This window comes from Phaethon lepturus, unplaced genomic scaffold (genome assembly GCF_000687285.1).
Source record: "Phaethon lepturus isolate BGI_N335 unplaced genomic scaffold, ASM68728v1 scaffold12764, whole genome shotgun sequence".
Lineage (NCBI taxonomy): Eukaryota > Metazoa > Chordata > Aves > Phaethontiformes > Phaethontidae > Phaethon > Phaethon lepturus.
The window spans coordinates 1,224-21,002 of NW_010532750.1; the positions used below are offsets into that span (position 1 = coordinate 1,224).

The following is a 19,779-nucleotide window of genomic DNA, read 5'->3' on the forward strand; positions in this document are numbered from 1 at the left end:
TGCCACAGCAGGCAGCACCGGGAGCTGTGCTCAGGGGGCACCACCACTTGTGGGGTCCCAAGGACCTTCCACAGGTTGTCCAAATTGCCCCCCTATCACTGTAAATTCCCCCCAATTTGCTGTCGATACCCCTGGGGCTGCAGAGTCACATACCCCACCTCTATCCACACACCTCTGCTAACGAGAACCGGAGGAGCCCGGCCACCACGCTCTCTCCCCTGCCACCGGGACAAACAGCGTGACACAATTTTATTGTGCTGGGAGGTCCCGGGGGTTTTCTTGCCTGCTACAAAACCTTTCTTTGGTTTCGATACTGTTGTTTTCCTCAATGCACGTGACGGCTAGCACCAGTCATCGCCATCTTTCTGAAGCACACAGTCTCTGCCGGGGCTCTCTGCAGTGCCGTTGACATTCTGCAGCGAACGTGACCACCACCACCGAGGGGATGTGCTGGCTTCAGAGCACTCCAAAAATAAACAGTAAAGAATTGTGGTGAATATTGACTGTCCATTGTACCTATGCAAGCTTAGGAAGTCCTTCATGTGCAGATTACTGGCATTGCGCACTTTTAATGGATAATTCATAGCTCTTTTAATGTAACCCATCAATACATTATATCCTGAGGGAGTATTTAATCGGCAGATCTGCCCCGCAGATTAGCTCTACAGGCTGTAAAAATGCTTCCAGTATTTTCAATAGCAAGCAGATACAAAAAACAGACAACAAGGGTCATTTCAATTAAAAATCAAGCCCTTAGGCAGCTTCATTTGTTTTTTAAAGAAAATAAAAATTGGTATTCTAAAAATTTCTCTAAGCATGTACTAAACTAATCTTTGTAAATTTGTAGTGTGTGACTGGATGGTTAACTGCTCTGTTGTACTGTCCATTTTAGCTGCACAGGCTGCCTCTATATGTCTTTTTTACATCCATACATGTGAGCAGGTGGCTCAGCCACCTTTACAATATTCATTTTAACAGGTCATTCTACATAATTTGGCGGGGGGGGGGGGAAGGGGTGGGGTTCTTAAATTAAAATAACAGCATTATATCCTGTGCCATCATACCGTAGTCATATGGCTCAGAAACAAGCTAGGAAAGAAGTTCCTACTTCTTGTAGCAAGAACCTCTTGCTTCTCATCCTCAGCCCATCCAGTCAGCCCTCAGCCAGGCACAGGTGTGTCCCAGTTTAACATCTGATTTTTAATTCACTGCAGTCAGCCTTGCTTTCCCTGTCCATCCCCTCCACAGCTCTGCGACCCAGCCTCAGCACCCATGTTGCCCCTTACCACCCCTTTATTCCCAGACCCATCACGTAAGCCAGCACAGCCCCTTTTGCTCCAGCACAATTAATGATTTCCCATCTTTGTTTCACTTCACATGCAATATTTTTTTCTTAATTGCATTCTGGCACAAGCATGGGAGTGGAAGCTCCCTGCACCCACCAGCTGGGAGCTGCTGCTAGCCAATGCCTGTACCCTGTCAGATGTACACAGGTTGGCAGGGCAGCTTGGACAGGCTCAGCAGCAACTAAAATTACTCTTCTCATGATTCAGTTCCTTCTCCTTCCTTGTTTTTTGAGGGTGGTGCATGTCAGGCTGGGTTTGGCTAGCAGGAGTCACCCACCATGGAAAATGTCGGTATCACATTAGATGATCTCTTAGAGGGCCAACTTCAAGCTCTTTTTTAATAGATAATGTTACCTGACTCAACTACAATAAAGAAAAATAAAGCTGTTGAAGAAAGACTGTTTAACTAGAAAGGAGAAAATACAGAAAGGTCTTCTGCTTGAAGAATATTACAAATATCCAGAGCTTAGTTATATACAGGCAAGTAATCTAATGCAATGATTCAGTACCACAAACCTTGGGTGTTATGGATTTTGCCTGAGTAGTTAGCCAAGAACAAGCTATTTGGAAAAAAAAAAAAAATAGGTGCTATGAAACAAGATCTTTTCCAAAAGCTGGTGATTGTAATGTCACCAGTGATAAGTAAGCAAAATCTAGTTTAGAATTATTCTGACAAAAAGAAATTTCTGTATCCAATAAAAACCAGTCAAGTATTGTTGACAGTATTCAAAAGGGAGAAATGCTTACACTCAAGAACTTTAAGTTCATAGTTTTTTTTTCTATAATAAATATCAGAAGAAAGCTTTTTACACAACTTATAGCCTCTTAACCATGACCAAAAATATAAACATCAAAGTCATGCCCTAGATGCATCTTTCTAGTTTTGCAGTTTTGAGTGTCCGTCACCCTCACAGAATGGCATGCAATAACAATCCAATAATATTCATTGATAGGTTTATCTTAAAATGATGCACAAAATCCCTATAACACCTCTGCAGCCTTCCTCAGAAATATCATTAATGACTAGAAAGTCCATTATATAGCTTGTGCAGGAAGTGGCATCATCTAGAAAGCTCATATACAGAAATCTGTCTTTGGTTGTGCCAGTCTTTGCAGTCTGGGCTGTGATTGCAAAACCAACTTACTTTATTTTTTATAGTTGCATTTTATCTTTTTTCCTACAGTACTGTAAAGAATCGCAAATTAAAGCATTGTTATTGGTTTTCAGGTCCAGCGCCACGCGTTTCCGCTGGAGTCAGTGCTACTACACAGCCCAAGACGAATGGGCCTTGGACAACATCTACATCGGACAGCAGTGTCCCAACATGTGCAGTGGACACGGCTGGTGCGACCATGGCGTTTGCAGGTATAAAGCATTTTCCAGTTCCTCTTAAAATTGGTTTCTTAATATTTCAGGTATCCTATCGTTTTGCATACTACTTTTTTTTTCCCCCGTTGTTCTTATTTTTAGATTAAACATTAAAAAATAAAAGCACTAGGGGAGGTTAGACCATTCAAGCAAGATTAACAGCTGGTTGCTCCACACTTTTCTGTCAGAGAATCCATACCCTTGGCAGATCCAGGCATTGGGAGAGCTTTCAGTGGCACAGGGCTGCCCTGCTGCAGGTGTCCTGGTTGCCCCTCCAGCCCTTTGCACAAGGACCCCAGGGACCAGCTCAGTGCTGGAGCTGTTTTGCTGGGTCAGAAGGATCACAGAATCACAGAATCACTAAGGTTGGAAAGGACCTTCAAGATCATCAAGTCCAACCGTTAACCTAACACCACCATGCCCACTAAATCATGTCCTGAAGCACCACATCCACATGTTTTACAAACACCTCCAGAGATGGTGACTCCACCACCTCCCTGGGCAGCCTGTTCCAATGCCTGACCACTCGGTGAAGAAATTTTTCCTAATATCCAATCTAAACCTCCCCTGCGCAACTTGAGGCCATTTCCTCTTGTCCTATCACTGGTTACTTGGGAGAAGAGACCAACACCCTCGTTGCCACAACCCCCTTTCAGGTAGTTGTAGAGAGCGATAAGGTCTCCCCTCAGCCTCCTCTTCTCCAGACTGAACAACCCCAGTTCCCTCAGCTGCTCCTCATAAGACTTGTGCTCCAGACCTCTCACTGGCTTCGTTGCCCTTCTCTGGACACGCTCCAGCACCTCAACGTCCTTCTTGTAGCGAGGGGCCCAACACTGAACACAGGATTTGAGCTGCAGCCTCACCAGTGCCGAGTACAGGGGCACAATCACTTCCTACTCCTGCTGGCCACACGATTTCTGATACAGGCCAGGATGCTGTTGGCCTTCTTGGCCACCTGGGCACACTGCTGGCTCATGTTCAGCCGGCTGTCAACCAGCACCCCCCCAGGTCCTTTCCGACGGGCAGCTCTCCAGGATGCCAGGGAGCAGCTCAGCACTGCTTGGCAGCTGCTGTCAGATCAGGTGCAATACCAAGGGCACAGACTACTGCCTGCCAGCTTCAAACTTTCTGGACACCACAGGGATTTTTTTAGAAATAAGATACAGCTTTTTTCTGTTATCCAGTTATTGTAGTTTGTTTCCAGGATCCAAAATTCCAATCCCAGAATGATTTATTATTTCACATCTCATTTTAAAAGGTCAGTGCACCCCTTTAAGTAATTATCAGTGTCAAATAAAGTCTTTAAAAGCTTGTTACGTTTGTGCTTCCTTCCAGGTGTGACTCGGGGTTTCAGGGTACTGAATGTCAGCCTGAAAATCCCCTTCCTTCGACTGTCATGTCTGATTTTGAGAACCCTGACAGCCTGAAGACAGAGTGGCAGGAAATTATTGGGGGAGAGATAGTCAAGCCTGAAGAAGGCTGTGGGGTCATCTCATCTGGCTCCTCACTCTACTTCAACAAGGTACTAAGGAGGGATGGGAGACCGAGAAAGGTACATAACTGTGGGTTTGAACGGAGCATGTTGTGGTTACGTGGCAAAGAAAAGGAATGTGGCAGAAAGCAGCACACAGAATGAGAAGTGCATTAAACAGTGCAGCTGTGCTCTGCAGGTAAAGAGCAAAGTAATCAAAAGAGATGGGGAGGGACACATGCCTTTTGTATCCCAGAAATATCAGCTGTAATGGAAGGAAGTAAATCACCAGTGTGCTGGGAAGCGTGTACATTTATACTATCTTAATTGTGCATTTTCTGTTTTGCGACTCGGTTCTTCCTCAGCGATCCCCAGCTCTCAGTTGCTTGTTCCGTACTGTTCTGGGCAAGGAACAGAGAAAGGTTGGCTTTCTAGGGGACAAACAGCTTAATTTGAGGTCACGGAACCAAAACTAGTGAAAAAACACCCCCTCCAGACTTTTAGAAAGTGGTTAGCCTGTAGGAGGATACTCTTTTGTATAACTTGGATGATTTGCAGACAAAAATAATAGAGCAGTAAAAAGATACAGAGAATTCTGATAATTAATAGCAATTATAACTAAAATAGAGATCTTTATGACCAGATGTAAGATTATGGGTTGTAATCACAGATTTATTTTTTATTGTTGCTCCTCGGGTCTAGTACTGGGTTTTGTTTTGTTCTTAATTGAAAGGAAGAGTATAAATGCAGCTATATGCTTCTCTTTCAAATGTTTGATCAAACTGCCACTGCTGTCATGAGAGCCAGATTAGTCCCACAAGAATAACCAAACATACAACGCTGTGTAATTGTGTGTTGTTTACCTCGTTACAAAAATCTAACCCAGCAAATAATTTTCAGCACTCCTACAGTCTCACATCCAGCTCCCCTGGAAATGCAGCTCTGCACTGAAAATTTCATAATAGACCAATCAGTACAACTAGCTAATTGTGATAATTGGATTTTTTTAATATAATTGTCTTCTCTGTTAGGTGTTTTTCCTTCTGGCTCAGTTCCTTATGCCAAGTTTCTTGAAGTAGTTTGCTAAATTAGAATTAACCTGCTCTGATCTTTCTTCTGATTTCTGCTAAGGAGGAGTGAAAAACTCATTTAGAAATTCTTGGCTTCTTTCTATTGATCTCTAAGGGTTAGGTTATCATTCATTTCTTGAGTAGTAGCAGTCTGCATGCCATCAACAGAAGGTGGTTTGTTTAATTTCTGTTTAGATCTTTTTCAAGGTGTCTAGTGGCCATGCTGGTAGAAAATAAAAAATTCTTTTCGTAGTTGCCCAACTGTTCTGTATTGTTTAGGGAGCTCATATTCACAGGCTCAATTTCTTTCCATTTGCTCAAATAGACACTTTTTATCTGAATGTGTAATGTTTGCTGCCATAATCAATTACTGCTACCAGAATTAATGTTGGCTTTGTTCTGCCAACTCTCTATCTTTTGGTTTACAACTCATTTTAATCAATTGTTGGTGTGTTCGCAATGCAGAGCTCTTTCAATTAGCCCCAGAAATTCCTCTGAGGTTTTATGTCACTCGTGCGTTTTCTCAGTCAACCTGGTTCTGTAGTTAACCCCTTGGCAGGCAGAGCTGCTGTGGAGTGTAGATATGGAAAACCTACCCAGAATAGTTTTACAGCCAGAGCTTGATCCACTCCGGGTCAGTATGTTGGATATCCTCAGCCAACTGGGACACACCTGCCCACAGGACAGCAAGGGTGTTTGCATCTTTATTGTCCATTACTAGTTTGATCTGATGATGATCATTTCAAATTCCAATGGGTCTCCAAAAGGAGCCATGAAAAAAAAACCACCAAGAGATTATCAGTGTCACCTTGGCCAGTATTAGCCATGGCGGGGATGCACCTGGCAGCTCAGGGCTGCACCCAAGACTGAGTTCATCTCACTCACTCTCATGGCACTCAGCTGTGGAGAAACCAACAAATAAACAAAACCAGCAGGCCTAATGCAATATGACGGTATCCTGAGTGAGAGTTTTGAGGCTCAAAGGACTCTTCACAGGTTTTAGTTGTCATTGGTGGTGTAAGCTAACTGAGTTTCAAACACACAAACATTCAGCTTCCAGAAATTAGTCTAGCAGTGTGATGTGGCCTATTTGGTAGAGTCTACAAAGGAGCTATGGACCCAGGCTGTAATGCCAGCAAAGGCAAATGTTCTGAGAAGGAAAGCAATAGACGTTTATCTGTGCTGAGTTTGCCCTGAACTGGGTAGGAAGAGGAAAGAGGTGACGAGTGGAACAGGATTTAAATTCATCTATCATCGTATTAAAAAATGTAGATGATCTGTTAAATCTCAGCTCATAAATCCTGTTACTTATGTCCAGCTAGATCATGCCACTTGCTTTTCTCAAATTTGTCTGAAAATTTGTCAGGAGGATCACTGATGTACAAGTGAGAGACAGCGGAAAAATGTAAATATTACTTAAAACATAAGCATGATTTTAAAACTTAGCCCAGGTTTTCCTTTTTCGTATTTCTTTGTGCTTGGAGATGGACAGGAGCCCATGAGATGTTAGGGAATTAAGAACAGTAGGCATGCTGCCAATTCTGCTCCATTTTGGGGGGCTGTGCCAGGTTGCAGCTACTTTTAATGAATGCGGATGTTTGATCCCCGCATCCCTTCTCCAGCTGCACGTATTTGGCTTTGCCCTACCTATAACAGCTTGTTATAGGTACGATGCTGTGCCGGGGCAGGGCAGTGCCATGCGTGGGGCACCTCTGTGGGGACACTGCTCTCGCCCCGTGTCCTGCCTCACCACGGGCAGCTTCATATCATGTGTCAGCATCTTGTAGGCTTGTTGATGGGCAAGCCCACAAGCTCAGCCTCAAGCAGCAGGGCACACAGGGAAGAAGGGAACAGGATAATTCCAGTTACAATAAAAGGCTCTTAAACCTTAAAACGCTTTTTAGCTGAATATGCTGTCTTCCTTTGCCAACATGTGCAGAGTGACCATGTTGACTACAATGTAGGCGTCCAAAAGCTGTTTCCTGCTAGAACTCAAAAACATCTGTGGAAAAGCTGTTCACTAAATTTTATGAGGCTATTTTTTTCTGTCAGCTATGCTCAGGTAAACCTGAAACCAAATCCACAGGTTTTACTTGAGAGACTCCTGATTCACAACACTTGTGAGGAAAAGAGCATAGTTTTGTGTAGGAATAAATGCTACTCAGGTGAGGCATGAAGGGAAAATACCCCTCCCTTGTTCTTGGGTAGGAGATGGGCTTCAAGAAACAGGTATTTTAGGAGCTATAATTTCAGATGATCAGGCAACCCTATACATGCAAGATTTGACGGGGGTAATGAGACATCAGAAATGTCTTTTTACTGCTTTATGCTTTACCATTAAAAAGCTGAATACATAAAAACTTAGCCCCAGTTGGTTCAGGATACCCAGGGTCTGCTCTTTGTCTTCCAAAGGTACTTGGCACCTTGTAGGAATGAGACAAAATAGTTGTGTTGAAATTGTATTGTGAAGTTGCATTGTGTGTTGAAATGTAATAATAAAACTGCTTGTGGGATCACGTCAGAGTGATTAAGACATAACGGATGGCCAAGCACAATCATTGCCTGCAAGACAAAAAAAAGTCATGTTAACACAAAATTTTATGTCCTCCGTGTTGTGCAATTTTCTGTACAATATTTATCTCTGCTTGACTTTAAATATGTCTATACATAGTGAACGTGTCATATTTAATATTTTCCCCTCTCTGTTCTTTGCATTGTAGGCTGGAAAAAGACAGTTGGTAAGCTGGGATTTGGACACTACTTGGGTGGATTTTGTGCAGTTTTACATCCAGATAGGAGGAGACAGTTCTTCATGCAATAAACCAGACAGCAGAGAAGAAGGTGTGCTGCTGCAGTACAGCAATAATGGCGGTATCAACTGGCAGCTACTAGCAGAAATGTATTTCTCTGACTTCAGCAAACCCAGGTATAATTTTGGTCTAAATTAATTCCATACTGCATCAGCTCTTTAAAAAAAAATAAAAAAATTTGCAATTTATGAAAACATGAGTAATAATTTTAAGTTATAATTCTTAAAAGCCATCATTATATGGAAGTTTTTCCAGGCTGCCACAATAAACTCCTGACACTAGGAAGGAAAAATCTAATGAAAGCAAACCTTAAAAAAACTGAAGTAAAATACAAAGATTCCAGTCACTCACCTCCCATGTGAAACATGACTAAAATGCTAATATGTGGAAAAGATTAGCAAACAAATACAGAACTTGCCCAAAAGAGGTGTAGAAATCTGCCATTTCCTCTGACTCTAGTTTCAGATCTAATTAACATGTATTAATGTCACATAAAACAAAAACTCCTTTAAAGAAATATTTAAGGAGGTGAAGAAATCATGTTCAACATTTCAAATTTTCCATAAGATAGCTTGTCAGTGAAAATTTTAATTGTTTTTGTCTACATAGGTATTAACATTATTTCTATTACCTGCAGTTCATGTCTTTCACAATATGTAAATAATTTCATCTTCCCATCTAGTCATTTTGCATTGCAATGAACAATGTTTTCAGGACTTCTGTAACTCAGCAAACTGTCCTTTTTCTAAGGGTGATCTAGGCACTTGGAAGAATAAAACCACTGAACTTTCTTTGGTCTCTACTTTGTCAAAATTACAGGACACATCCAACAAAGAAGCTACATACTGAAACCTTCATCACTGGACCATCCAATACATTATTTTTGGACAAAACATTTGCCCCTCTGAGTAACGAAGAGTGATGGTCCTTACTGAATATAGTTATGCATATTTATTTTTCTGCTCCTTCAAATGTGATCCAGTTCCTTATTTTCCAGTTCCTTATTTTCCAACACATAAATCTAGGAATCCTCTGGGAAAGAAAGTTCCCTGTAGTCCTGAACAATTCCTCCACCTCTCTCTGCCTAACCAGCACATGAAGCAGGGTCCATGGTACAAAATAATATGTGGTATAGAGCACAGAAAGGAATATATGCATAAATGCATGTATGTCAGGTGTCTGAAATAGGACTGAACAAGTAATTAATTATTGTACTTTTTAACATAAGTATGATTAGGTTTGAAACTTTACCTTTTATTTAACATCATTTTTGTAAGGTGTTTCCTAAGTTGAACATAAAGCAAACTGTCTGAGAAGACCTAAAGTTCTTTTATGCAGACCCATATTAGGAGGCCTGAAATATTTTTATTCACAGCAGAAAACTCTGCTACATAATGGATGGCATTGTAATAGAAGGATGCTTTTGTCTACAAATAGGACCAACCAGCAGAAGAGAATGAGAAATGAATTCTGCCAGCATGTTTCGCTATTACTTGCTGGCACCGGAAGAATGTTAAGACTTGCTGAACATGGATCAGCTGAACAGTTTAATTCAAAGCTGAAGAGTTCAAATCAGTTCCTTATTGTGCTAGGCAATATAGTAATAGAGAGTAAAAAATAGCCATTGTCTTAAAGAGTTTACATTCCCCACAGACAAGGACAAAGAAAGCTTCAGGATATGCCATGTATAAATAGGTATCCAGATACGTAGAGGATTTCTGAGGACTTCTACATGTAAGATAGATACTGGCTTTCCTGCCTCTTTTCCCCGTTCAGTGGTATTTCTCCCATTTCTCTACAAACTGTGTCCCCCAAAGTTCTTCTGAATTTCTGTTTTTCAGGTTTGTCTACCTGGAGCTGCCGGCTGCAGCTAAGACACCTTGCACAAGGTTTCGCTGGTGGCAGCCCGTGTTTTCAGGGGAAGGGTATGATCAGTGGGCCATCGATGACATCATCATTTTGTCAGAGAAGCAGAAGCACATCATTCCCGTTGTTAATCCCACTTTACCACAGGTAGGAGCAGGCTGTGGGCATCCCACAAAACAGGAACCATCCCCTGTGTTATTAGGCATTTCTCTGAATATAATATTCTTTGAAAATATTGGATGCATTTAAAGAAACAGCTGTAGGGTTTGCAGCTGTGTCTCCCTCTGTGTGGTACTAGCCTGGCTCTTATAAAACCATCAGACTCCTAATCTTTCTGATGGAAGCTGCAATCATATATCCCCTCAAAAAGACAAGACAGAAATTTTGGAAATTACAATTTTTGGATCATTAAAGAAAATGCAAATTGCAACATTCAAAAATTTATCATTTTGGAAATTATTCTGAAGTCACACTGCAAGGTGATAGTACTTGTTGTTGCTTTTCTTTTCATTTCTAACAGAACTTTTATGAAAAGCCAGCGTTTGATTACCCTATGAACCAGCTGAGCATGTGGTTAATGTTGGCCAATGAAGGGATGACGAAAAATGAAAGTTTCTGCTCTGCCACCCCCTCCGCTATGCTCTTTGGTAAATCAGATGGGGACCGGTTTGCAGTGACTCGAGATTTAACTCTGAAGCCTGGATACGTCCTGCAGTTCAAGGTATTCCTTAAACATAAATCCCTGCAGGATATCAGTAAAACTCCCCTTAGTCAATACTTGCTTAGATGTGACTGGGCCACAGTTCAAAATAAGGTGATAAAATATACCACTGCATGAAAAGATGTAAAGAGCACAAGTATGAATTCATACAGCGTAAAATATCACACTGCTTTCTAAAAGCATAGCCAAAACCTTGGTGCAGGAGAGCTTTTTTACCCCTCTGGAGAAGGTTTAAAGCTTGTTGTTCTTCAACACGTTTCAGAAGTGGGTTGAAGTGACTCAAGTCAGTACTAGGAAATGCTACTACACTGTCAAGGGAAAAAGGATTTATCCCGTCTGGGGCTCTGTGACTACAAGAGCTCCAATGTGGTTTGTGTACATTTTTTGTATTTACAACTATTTAAGGACTTACAAGCTGCTCTGTACTCCAGTGTGGGTTTTTCATATAATTTCCTTTTATTGTGTCAATGAATATCAGCTCCAATTAGCATTCCCTTCTTTAAAGGGCTTACAGAAATTTCAGTGGCCTGACAATACCTCAGAATATGGGCTCCAAAGAAAGTGTATTTGCTTTGACAAGCTCTTGTTTCTGAACCCTAATCAAAATTTTATTGAGTTTATAATGAAATCCCATTGGTGAATTCTGGAGGTTGGTTGCAATGCAATTTTAATGAGCTCACCACAAATACATGGTCCTTACATAATTGGTGGATACAGACACTGAATAATTTACAAGTGGAATTATTAAAGAGATCAGATGTTTACAGGCAGCTTTTCAAATATAATTCCCACAGTTCTATAAATGGGAAAGTTAGTTAGAAATAATGGTATCTGTAAAATAATCTCATTTCGTCTAAAAGTTATGCTAATGAAATGCTATACAAGCTGAGGGATTGCAGTACAATTTCTGAGTGAGTATTGCTTGTAGTTTTATACCTTAAACTGTCTAAGAACCAAAAATACTTCAACATATAAATACCATTTAGCCTGGAAAAGATGCTATTTGCCTCTTGACCACTTTACTTCAGTGACTAAGTCTCCTTTCTGTAGGTTTGATGATCAACAGCAATTGAAAAATGGTTTAGTCTAAAAAAGCAATACTTAAAAATATGTCCTATGCCTTCCATCTCTGAAACCCTTGGCAATGTAACATAAATTTAAAAATCATAAACAACATGTATTAGAGAACAGTGAGTTCTTCTTTATAAAGTCTATCATTTAAGGCCTGAATTTATACTCCTCTCTTTTTTGGAAAGCTTTTAAACTGGCCTGTACATAAATGTGTTAGTCCTGGTTGCATGCTTTAATTTTAAGCATGTAGTTAAATGCTTTCCTGAGTTTGTGAAATTTCTATTTTAAATAGCTGCCAGGAATAATTTTGCATTAATACACTCAAAGACAGTAATTTGTCAAAATTATTTTATTTTACATGAATGATTTTGTTTTACATTTTACGTTCTACAGCTCAAGTAGAATTTCTGCAATAAAATAATCAAAACTAGTATTTCTCTGTTAGTTTGAAAAGATGCTGAAAACTTCAAATCAGCATTTGATTTTTGTCTTGGTTACATTCTCATTTCACGTTTTAATATACATTTTTCTACTTCATCCAATTTTGCTCTATTCTGGGAGGCCAAACCGCAGCACCAACTCCCAGACATCAGTCCTGCAAGGTCAATGACTAGGCTGTGCCTGGGACTCGCAGCCCCGGGCAAAGGGGACCTGGAGTCAGGCTGATCCCCTGGGCACGCTGGGTGGACGGCCGATGGGATGGGTCTTGGAGGATACAGCTCTTCCCACTCCTCCTGGGCATGGAAGTGCCTGGGCTCAGTTTGCTGTTTGTGGCCTCTTATGCACCAGGACCTTTGAAAAGCTCTTTGCACTTTTCAGCCTGTTGAACCCAGCCACCTTAACGAAGGGGCAATGGGAATTTTTACTGAGAAATGTCAGACGTGTAGGAAACAGGCTGCAAGCATCAGTCACTGTTTGCCAGCAGGGTTCAAAGCAAGACCTCAGAGCGCTAAGCCTCCCAAACTAAAAAGTCAAAGGTGGTTTGCAGCCAACAAATACCAATAACAGCGCAGGTTTCTTCAGCTCGCATCTCATGCTCTGCTCTTTCTGCAGCTAAACATTGGTTGCACCAACCAGTACAGCAGCTCTGCTCCCGTTCTGCTTCAGTACTCGCACGACGCTGGGCTCTTCTGGTCGCTCGTGAAGGAGGGCTGCTACCCCGCATCTCCGGGCACGAAAGGATGCGAGGGAAGCTCCCGGGAGCTGAGTGAGCCGACCGTGTATCACACGGGAGACTTTGAGGACTGGACAAGAATTACAATTGTTATCCCCAGGTCACTTGCAGCCAGGTACTGTACACTGTAAGCCAGTGATGCCAGTGGTACCAGTAAATTAGCTGCCTCTTCTTTGATGTTACATTAGGAAAAAGTTGCAAGATGTGAATAAAAGCAGTGTTAAAAATCAGCAGATCTGGGGAAAATATACTGTGCTTTCAAAAACAGCGAGAAGCTTTCCATTTTAAAGGTGTCAGAACGGTCTATAAAATTAAATTACCAAGCAACAAGGAACCCAGGACATTTTAAGTTGACATCAGTATCTTCATCATGGTGCTGTCTGTCTGTATGCATATCAGTTAGGTCAGAGGCGCCAGCAAGAGTGGTAAGTCACTTAAGCCAAATAAGCCATTTGAACAGGATTAATTTTACAGTTATCCTTGGGCAAAGAAACCCTAGAAGGGTATTTGAGCTGCTGCATAATGTGCCACGTCGTTGAAGGCGACGGGGACAGCTGACGTCTGAGGAGGGAGGAAGGATAGGTGCACGCATCTGTGGGCACGACCTCAGCATCGAGGTGGTTCAGATGAGAAAGCATCAGATGGTGGAAGACACAAGAAAGACTTGAAATCAAGAGGCTTTTCTCCGTCTTACCTGAATGTGGCTGAAGTGTCTCGCTCCCCTTGCTCGCTCTCTCACCCCCTCAGTAAACCGCCTCAGTCTGATTTACTGCCCGCGCCCCGAGCGCTGGCCGTGCCCCCGCAGCCTCCTGCCGCTCTCCCCCAAGGCAGCAGCTCCAGTGCTGCCCTGGGGTTTCGGCTCCATCCTCCTGCCACAGGCTACTCACCCTCCAGTCCTGGCACAGATTTTGAGTATGTGGCACATTGCGTAGCAGGGGAGCCGGTGCCTTTGCCACAAGGAGCTGAAACAGCGGAGCGTACCATAACAAGTTTGTCTTTTTCTTCAGTAATTGGCCAATAAAAGCAGGTGCCAAATTGCACAGATCTGACACCAGCTGATTCGATTTACCCAAAACAAGCAGTGCAGAATCAATAGCAGCAATCTGTTTGGCATTATGTTCAGTAATGTGATGGGGAATAAGCAGCTCATGCTAATACATTAAAAATGTAAGTATTGTGAGTACGATGAGGGTCTTAGCATTGTGGGTTGCTTTGGAAATCAGGGTTCATGGGTTATCCAGAGAGCATCCTGTTTCATCAGTTTGTACCAAGCACTAGCCCCATGATCACCTACTTACCAAATCCCAGTGCGTAACAGAAAAAAAGCAACAGTTTTATTACAAGGAGGTTCTTCATTAATCCACTGAATTGGCAATGAGATTTTAAATCTGTTCCCCTCTCTGGAACTCCTATAAAATGATTCAGCTAAAAGTTAAAGACTGAAAAATAAAAACTAAAGTATTTTTTCTTCAACAAGTTTCCTATGCAGTGGGTCAGCTGCAGTAACTTAGTGTAGGCTCACCAAAGTCCCTGGAGCAGTTTCAATTATACAAACTAAGGATTCATCACTATTTTCCAGGAATTTCACGTTATCATCCAAGAATAAAAAATTTGTATTTCTGTCCACATGTCCTTTAGGACACGTTACTTGCCATTATTTTTATGAAATGGATGATTTTTCCTGTATCCAAATTACCTGAAGTTTTTTCACTCAAAATTATATGATCCTGTAATAAACTCTGCATCACTGCCATTACTGAATTCTTTTCATAAGTACCATAAGAAATGGAGTTCTGGGATTTTAAAATGTAATTATCAGTTTGGGTTGAACTGAATAGTGAAAGGCATCTTCAGAGTCACGTGCAATTAAGTCACCCTTGTTAATAAAACCATGTGTCTGTTATTGGCATCACAGTGGTGGATACGGGCCAGAGAAATAGAGAAAATACATCCAAAATATGTGGAAAAAAACCCTGTAAGTGAAGTTTCACAAAATGTGGGATGTCAGAAACATTTTCCAGGCATCTTATTTGCAAATGGCTAATTTAGGAAAAGGTCCTTTTAATCTTAAACAAGGAGCAATAGATATTGAAGCTGGGAATAGTAATGCTGTGCCCTTCGTCATCGTTTCTCTACAGTAAGACTCGATTCCGCTGGATCCAGGAGAGCAGCTCCCACAAGAGTGTGCCTCCTTTTGGCTTAGACGGCGTTTACATTTCTGAGCCTTGCCCCAGCTACTGCAACGGCCATGGCGACTGCGTCTCGGGGGTCTGCTTCTGTGACCTGGGCTACACAGGTAAGACAACACTTTTCAGGTGGGATTACAGTAAGCACTGGCTGAATTAAAGCTGTAGACCTAGCATCTTGTTTTTTCCTCTGTGATATTCCAGAAAAATATATGGTGACATAAATTTCATGGGCTGCCAGCAAGAATGTTTTCATTTTGTTAAATAAAATTCAGCACAGGCAAAACAGAGCAGCCAAAGGCAGTGGACACCGGTGATGTTTCTGGCAACCACAATCTTTGAATATCACCGTCTGTATGAAAGGGGAAGGGACTAGCCATTGAAGAGAAAACAAAATAAAACATTATAAACGAAAAAGTCTGCTTAAAAGCCTTTGGATCATCTTCAAAAGAATTGCTGCTGGTTTTGAGTCCCTTGGCCATCAGATGGCATGGGACCAGGAGGGAACATATGTTCTGACAGGCCCTTCTGTGGAAAATTCTGCTCACTTGTGGTTTCAGGGGCTGTTATGCTGAAACACAAAAAAAAACCCCAAACCCATTGAAAAAAACAGTGGTTGACACAACCAGTTTCACACTGCGCTTTCTTCAATGCTCTGTACCAACAAAGCAATAAGCAGACTTGTTTGATTTGTTTAAAATTAAATAAAAGGATAACATTTTTCTGTTTAGATTTATCTAAATAGATATCAACTTATCACTTAACATGTTGTATGCTTATCAACATAAAGCACTGCCATTTTTCACCTAGTGAATTAGGCCGTCTCAGAGTTTACAGGAAGAGGGCTTATTCTGCCTATGAAAATTTGTAAAGAGGGTTTAAAAAGGTACAATCCTGTCATCAGGGCATTAGCAAAGACCAGTACTTTCTCACAAGTGGATGCAACAGAACCGTCTGCCAATGTACTGTATCTGACCTTTACTCTGTTCAGCACAGCCTCACCAAAGCATTTCTCCGTTTTGTTCTTTTTTCTTGAAGCATCACATGGAACCTGTGTGTCTAATGTGCCTAATCACAGTGAGATGTTCGACAGGTTTGAAAGGAAGCTAAGCCCTCTCTGGTACAAGATAACAGGAGGTCAGGTTGGGACAGGCTGTGGCGTGCTCAGCGACGGAAAATCTCTGTACTTCAATGGACCTGGCAAAAGGGAGGCGAGGACTGTTCCCCTGGACACCACAAATATCAGGTCAATCCTCAGTGCTGCTTCTCACAGTTGTTGGTGTATTCACGTTATCTCCTGAGAAAGCGTGAAATGTTTTTCTGGTAATCGCAGCTTGTATAAGAACTCTTAAAGGCAGAGAAATTACTTTTTTGCTCATTCTGGTGTACTGTTTCCTTTTCTTAATAGGGAAAACTTAGGTTAGAAATGGAGTGGAATAGCAGCATAGAAAATATGAACTGTTTATCCTTCTGAGAAGATAGTTTGCATTGTATTCTAGATAGACGGGCAGAAGATGTGGTCTTGAGACTGCACAAAACCGAAGACTCTCCCTATAGCTGGACAGAAAAACTCCCTTCCCACTGACTGTGTCGAATTGCAGGCACGCCGATGGTGTAGCACTGAGCTGTTGTTTACTTGCCAGATGTTGTGAATTAGTCCACTTGTCAGAAGTGCAAAAAGCAGAATGTCAATTGTTTCTGTGTAGTCAAGAGGCTAACAAGCCTTCATCTCTCTCCCTGCTACCACTGAATCCTGCTCCACTGGTAGCAATTAGCCTTTTTCTCTCAAATTGTCTACTTGATTAATGTAATTAGGATAAACAAAGGGCTGCTAATTCTAACCATTCTTTAGCCTGGAGTTTGCCGCTGCTTTGTCCAGTCTCAGGAGGGATCATGCACCTCAAACCTTGCCCACCCTACAATTATGATATTTCTCCTGGCAAATACTGCTCCAAGAGTAATTAATGCCGTAATTTGCTGCATTATTTAATTTGTGGGATCATTCAGCGAAGATTGGCCACAAATTACTGCTACCACCCTCCAGCTCAGACAAGTGGTACTCCTTTAGGGCAGCATGGGAGCAGCGGGTTTGGGGAGAGCCTTAGCCGCTTAGCAGCACAGCACCACCTGCCTTTCCTCTGTCCCCTGCGTGTCTGACAAATATGTGAATTATTTATATAATTATGTAAATTACTTAATAATTAAATTAATTAATTGTTTGACAAATACGCTTTGAACAAGTACATATTTGCACTGGAACTCTGAGAAGGTCGGAGCACTTCTTTTCTGTTCCACCGTCTCTTTAAATCTCCTGTTACTAATCCTGTGAAGCATAATATTGGAAGTAACCACACCATCAAGAAGAATATGTTCAAATGGTTTTCGTGAGTTTTTCCTTCTTTCCTGGAGAAGTGTTTTTATAAAAGAAAAGGATTTTCTTTAGCTTTAAGATTACTTTGAAACCACTTTTAATGCCAGATATTCGTATTTATAGCTTTCCAATTTTATAGAGTTTGAACCATTTAAAAAGCAAAAAAAAGTTTTAAAATACTGAGAAATGCTCTTTCTTGACTTTTTAATCCATCACTATTTTCATTTTGCATGAAAACATGGTCACCTGATGTCTCAAAACTGCCCCAAGAATATAAATTGCCAGAGGGACACCTGATAAGAGCAACTAAGATCCCTCTTCCAAGCACTTGCTCACCATGTGAGCTGCTCTCCTGCTGTGGCTGATCATTTTGCCAAAATGAACCAGCATCAAATTTGTTTTATAAGCATCACAGTGAGAAGCTTAACTTCCTTAAGTCAAGTTTGATGCTACACGCTTGGGCTGTTTGCTAAATAGAAGCACCAGTCATCTCAAACACAAATGGAACTAGTATCAATTTTTCAGTTTCTTCAGCCACACATGGACTCATGCAGCTTGACCAGAACATGGACTCCTTAGCCTACAGCAATTACCCCAGGCTTCTTTTAGGCTCAAAGGAAAGAAATAGCTACTTCAAAAGGGCAATGCAAGTCATCCGAAAATAAGGTTAGCTAAGGTCAGTGCTTTGTCTTCTGGAAGCATATATTTTTGTCATTAATTATAAGGGAATCTGAGTTGATCATATAAGTCTTAGACATGGTTTTAGACACCTTGCTTAGAACAGGTGCATCCCACTTTAATGTTTGAGACCATCTGTAACATTAACTGGGTCTTTTTTCCTAGAAGCAAAGACGGACTAAATTTGTGAGAGTGTGAAGGGTTAACCGAAAGACCCATACCCTAAAAAGAAACTAATTCTTCAGCCTAGAAATTTTTTTCATTATTGGAGCTAAAATTAATGTTACTTGAAAGAAGAGATTAGAGGGAAGCACTTTTTGCCCTTTTGGTATTACTTTTTGCCTTCAGTAATGCTTTGCATAGAATTTGGTTATCTTATTAGGGGTCATCTTAGTCCCTGCACAGTTATCTTTTATTTGTTCCTGGGTTTTTTGGTTGGGGATTTTGGTGACTGAGTAAACAGGAAAATATGCCTTGAAAGACGTACTGTTAGATATGTGGATTGAGGGTTGTGAATAGGAAGGCTGAAACTGCTGCAGTAGATTTTTAGGCTTCTTATTTTTCAGGTTAATAGTGTTTTCCCAGTCCTTTTAAGATCTTGTTTCATTACATCAGGCATGGAAGAGCAAAAAATTGGAAAGTATTACAAGACATGAAAGTTTTATTTTCATTCTGAATTCCTGCAGATCTACCTATGCATATTCCCTATCATCTTGCTTCAGTTGCAGCTTTTTGAATGTAAAGTATAAATTTTATGTAAGGGATGTAAAGAATTTTTGTTCTTTTTTGTAAGAAGTACAAAAACCCTTTCCCCCTTCACCCTTCTGTTCGCAGAGTTCGCTCTGCTCCAAAGGGGTTGAGATTTGCCAGCCCGAGGTGTGTGGTGCTGCTCAGGGAAGCAGCCCAACAGGCTACCACCAAACGCAGGTGCCACGCTAAGAGCATTTAAAAGTAAAGCCTGGCCCCTGAAGCCAATGATCGTAAACAAGCACTCGATGTTTAGCGTAGACATTAAGTGCTATCATAATCTTAGCTTTGTTCATCCTATTGTCTCCTTATTCCTTTATATGATTGACTACACTTTTTTCACAGACATTAGGAGAATGTCCCATAGGACTAAGAGAGCTGTAAGTGTCAAAATTCATTTCACCCAGACCATTTTTGCCCTACACTTCAGAAACCCTCTGGAGTCTCTCCGTCCCTTGCCTTTTGCATGGCCCAATTTGCCAAAGGCACAATCTCACCAGCAGTATTTCCACCCTCCTGACTGACAATAGGATACCTGGGTGCATTTTGGTTACCGATGAGCTACTGCCTCCCATTGTGATGGCCTGTCCCTTATGACACCCTTCACTGTCTGTTCAGTGAGAGCATTTGCACACAGTGCCTACCTGGCAGCTAGATAAAAACCATGGAATATATGTATTTTTTTTCCAAGCACTGACATCTGGCTTGTTAGCTGACTTGGCTCCTGTCTGTGTTACAAACTCCATTGCTAATGACTGTGCAACCATCCCAGAGAGCTGTTCTGGGTCAAATGCTTACAGATCAGATGGGCTGATTCACCCCTCTGCAGAAAGGGGTTTTTTGTCTTTTGTTTTTGCTTTTTACCAATCTTTACATTTGGCAAGCATAAAAGAGAATTT

General features: G+C 41.4%; 1 protein-coding gene across 1 annotated transcript in view; it reads left to right on the forward strand.

The window, feature by feature from the left end:
* Positions 1-2,574: 2,574 nt before the first annotated feature.
* RELN (reelin) overlaps positions 2,575-19,779 on the forward strand; it is a gene marked incomplete at both ends in the record, with an annotated part of 59,432 nt that continues 42,227 nt past the window's right edge. Inside the window, 8 exons of the mRNA XM_010284947.1 lie at positions 2,575-2,712; positions 4,051-4,237; positions 7,977-8,182; positions 9,908-10,079; positions 10,453-10,653; positions 12,778-13,013; positions 15,037-15,194; positions 16,123-16,330. Of these exons, the coding sequence (XP_010283249.1) occupies positions 2,575-2,712; positions 4,051-4,237; positions 7,977-8,182; positions 9,908-10,079; positions 10,453-10,653; positions 12,778-13,013; positions 15,037-15,194; positions 16,123-16,330 (1,506 nt within the window). The remainder of the gene's footprint in view (positions 2,713-4,050; positions 4,238-7,976; positions 8,183-9,907; positions 10,080-10,452; positions 10,654-12,777; positions 13,014-15,036; positions 15,195-16,122; positions 16,331-19,779) is intronic.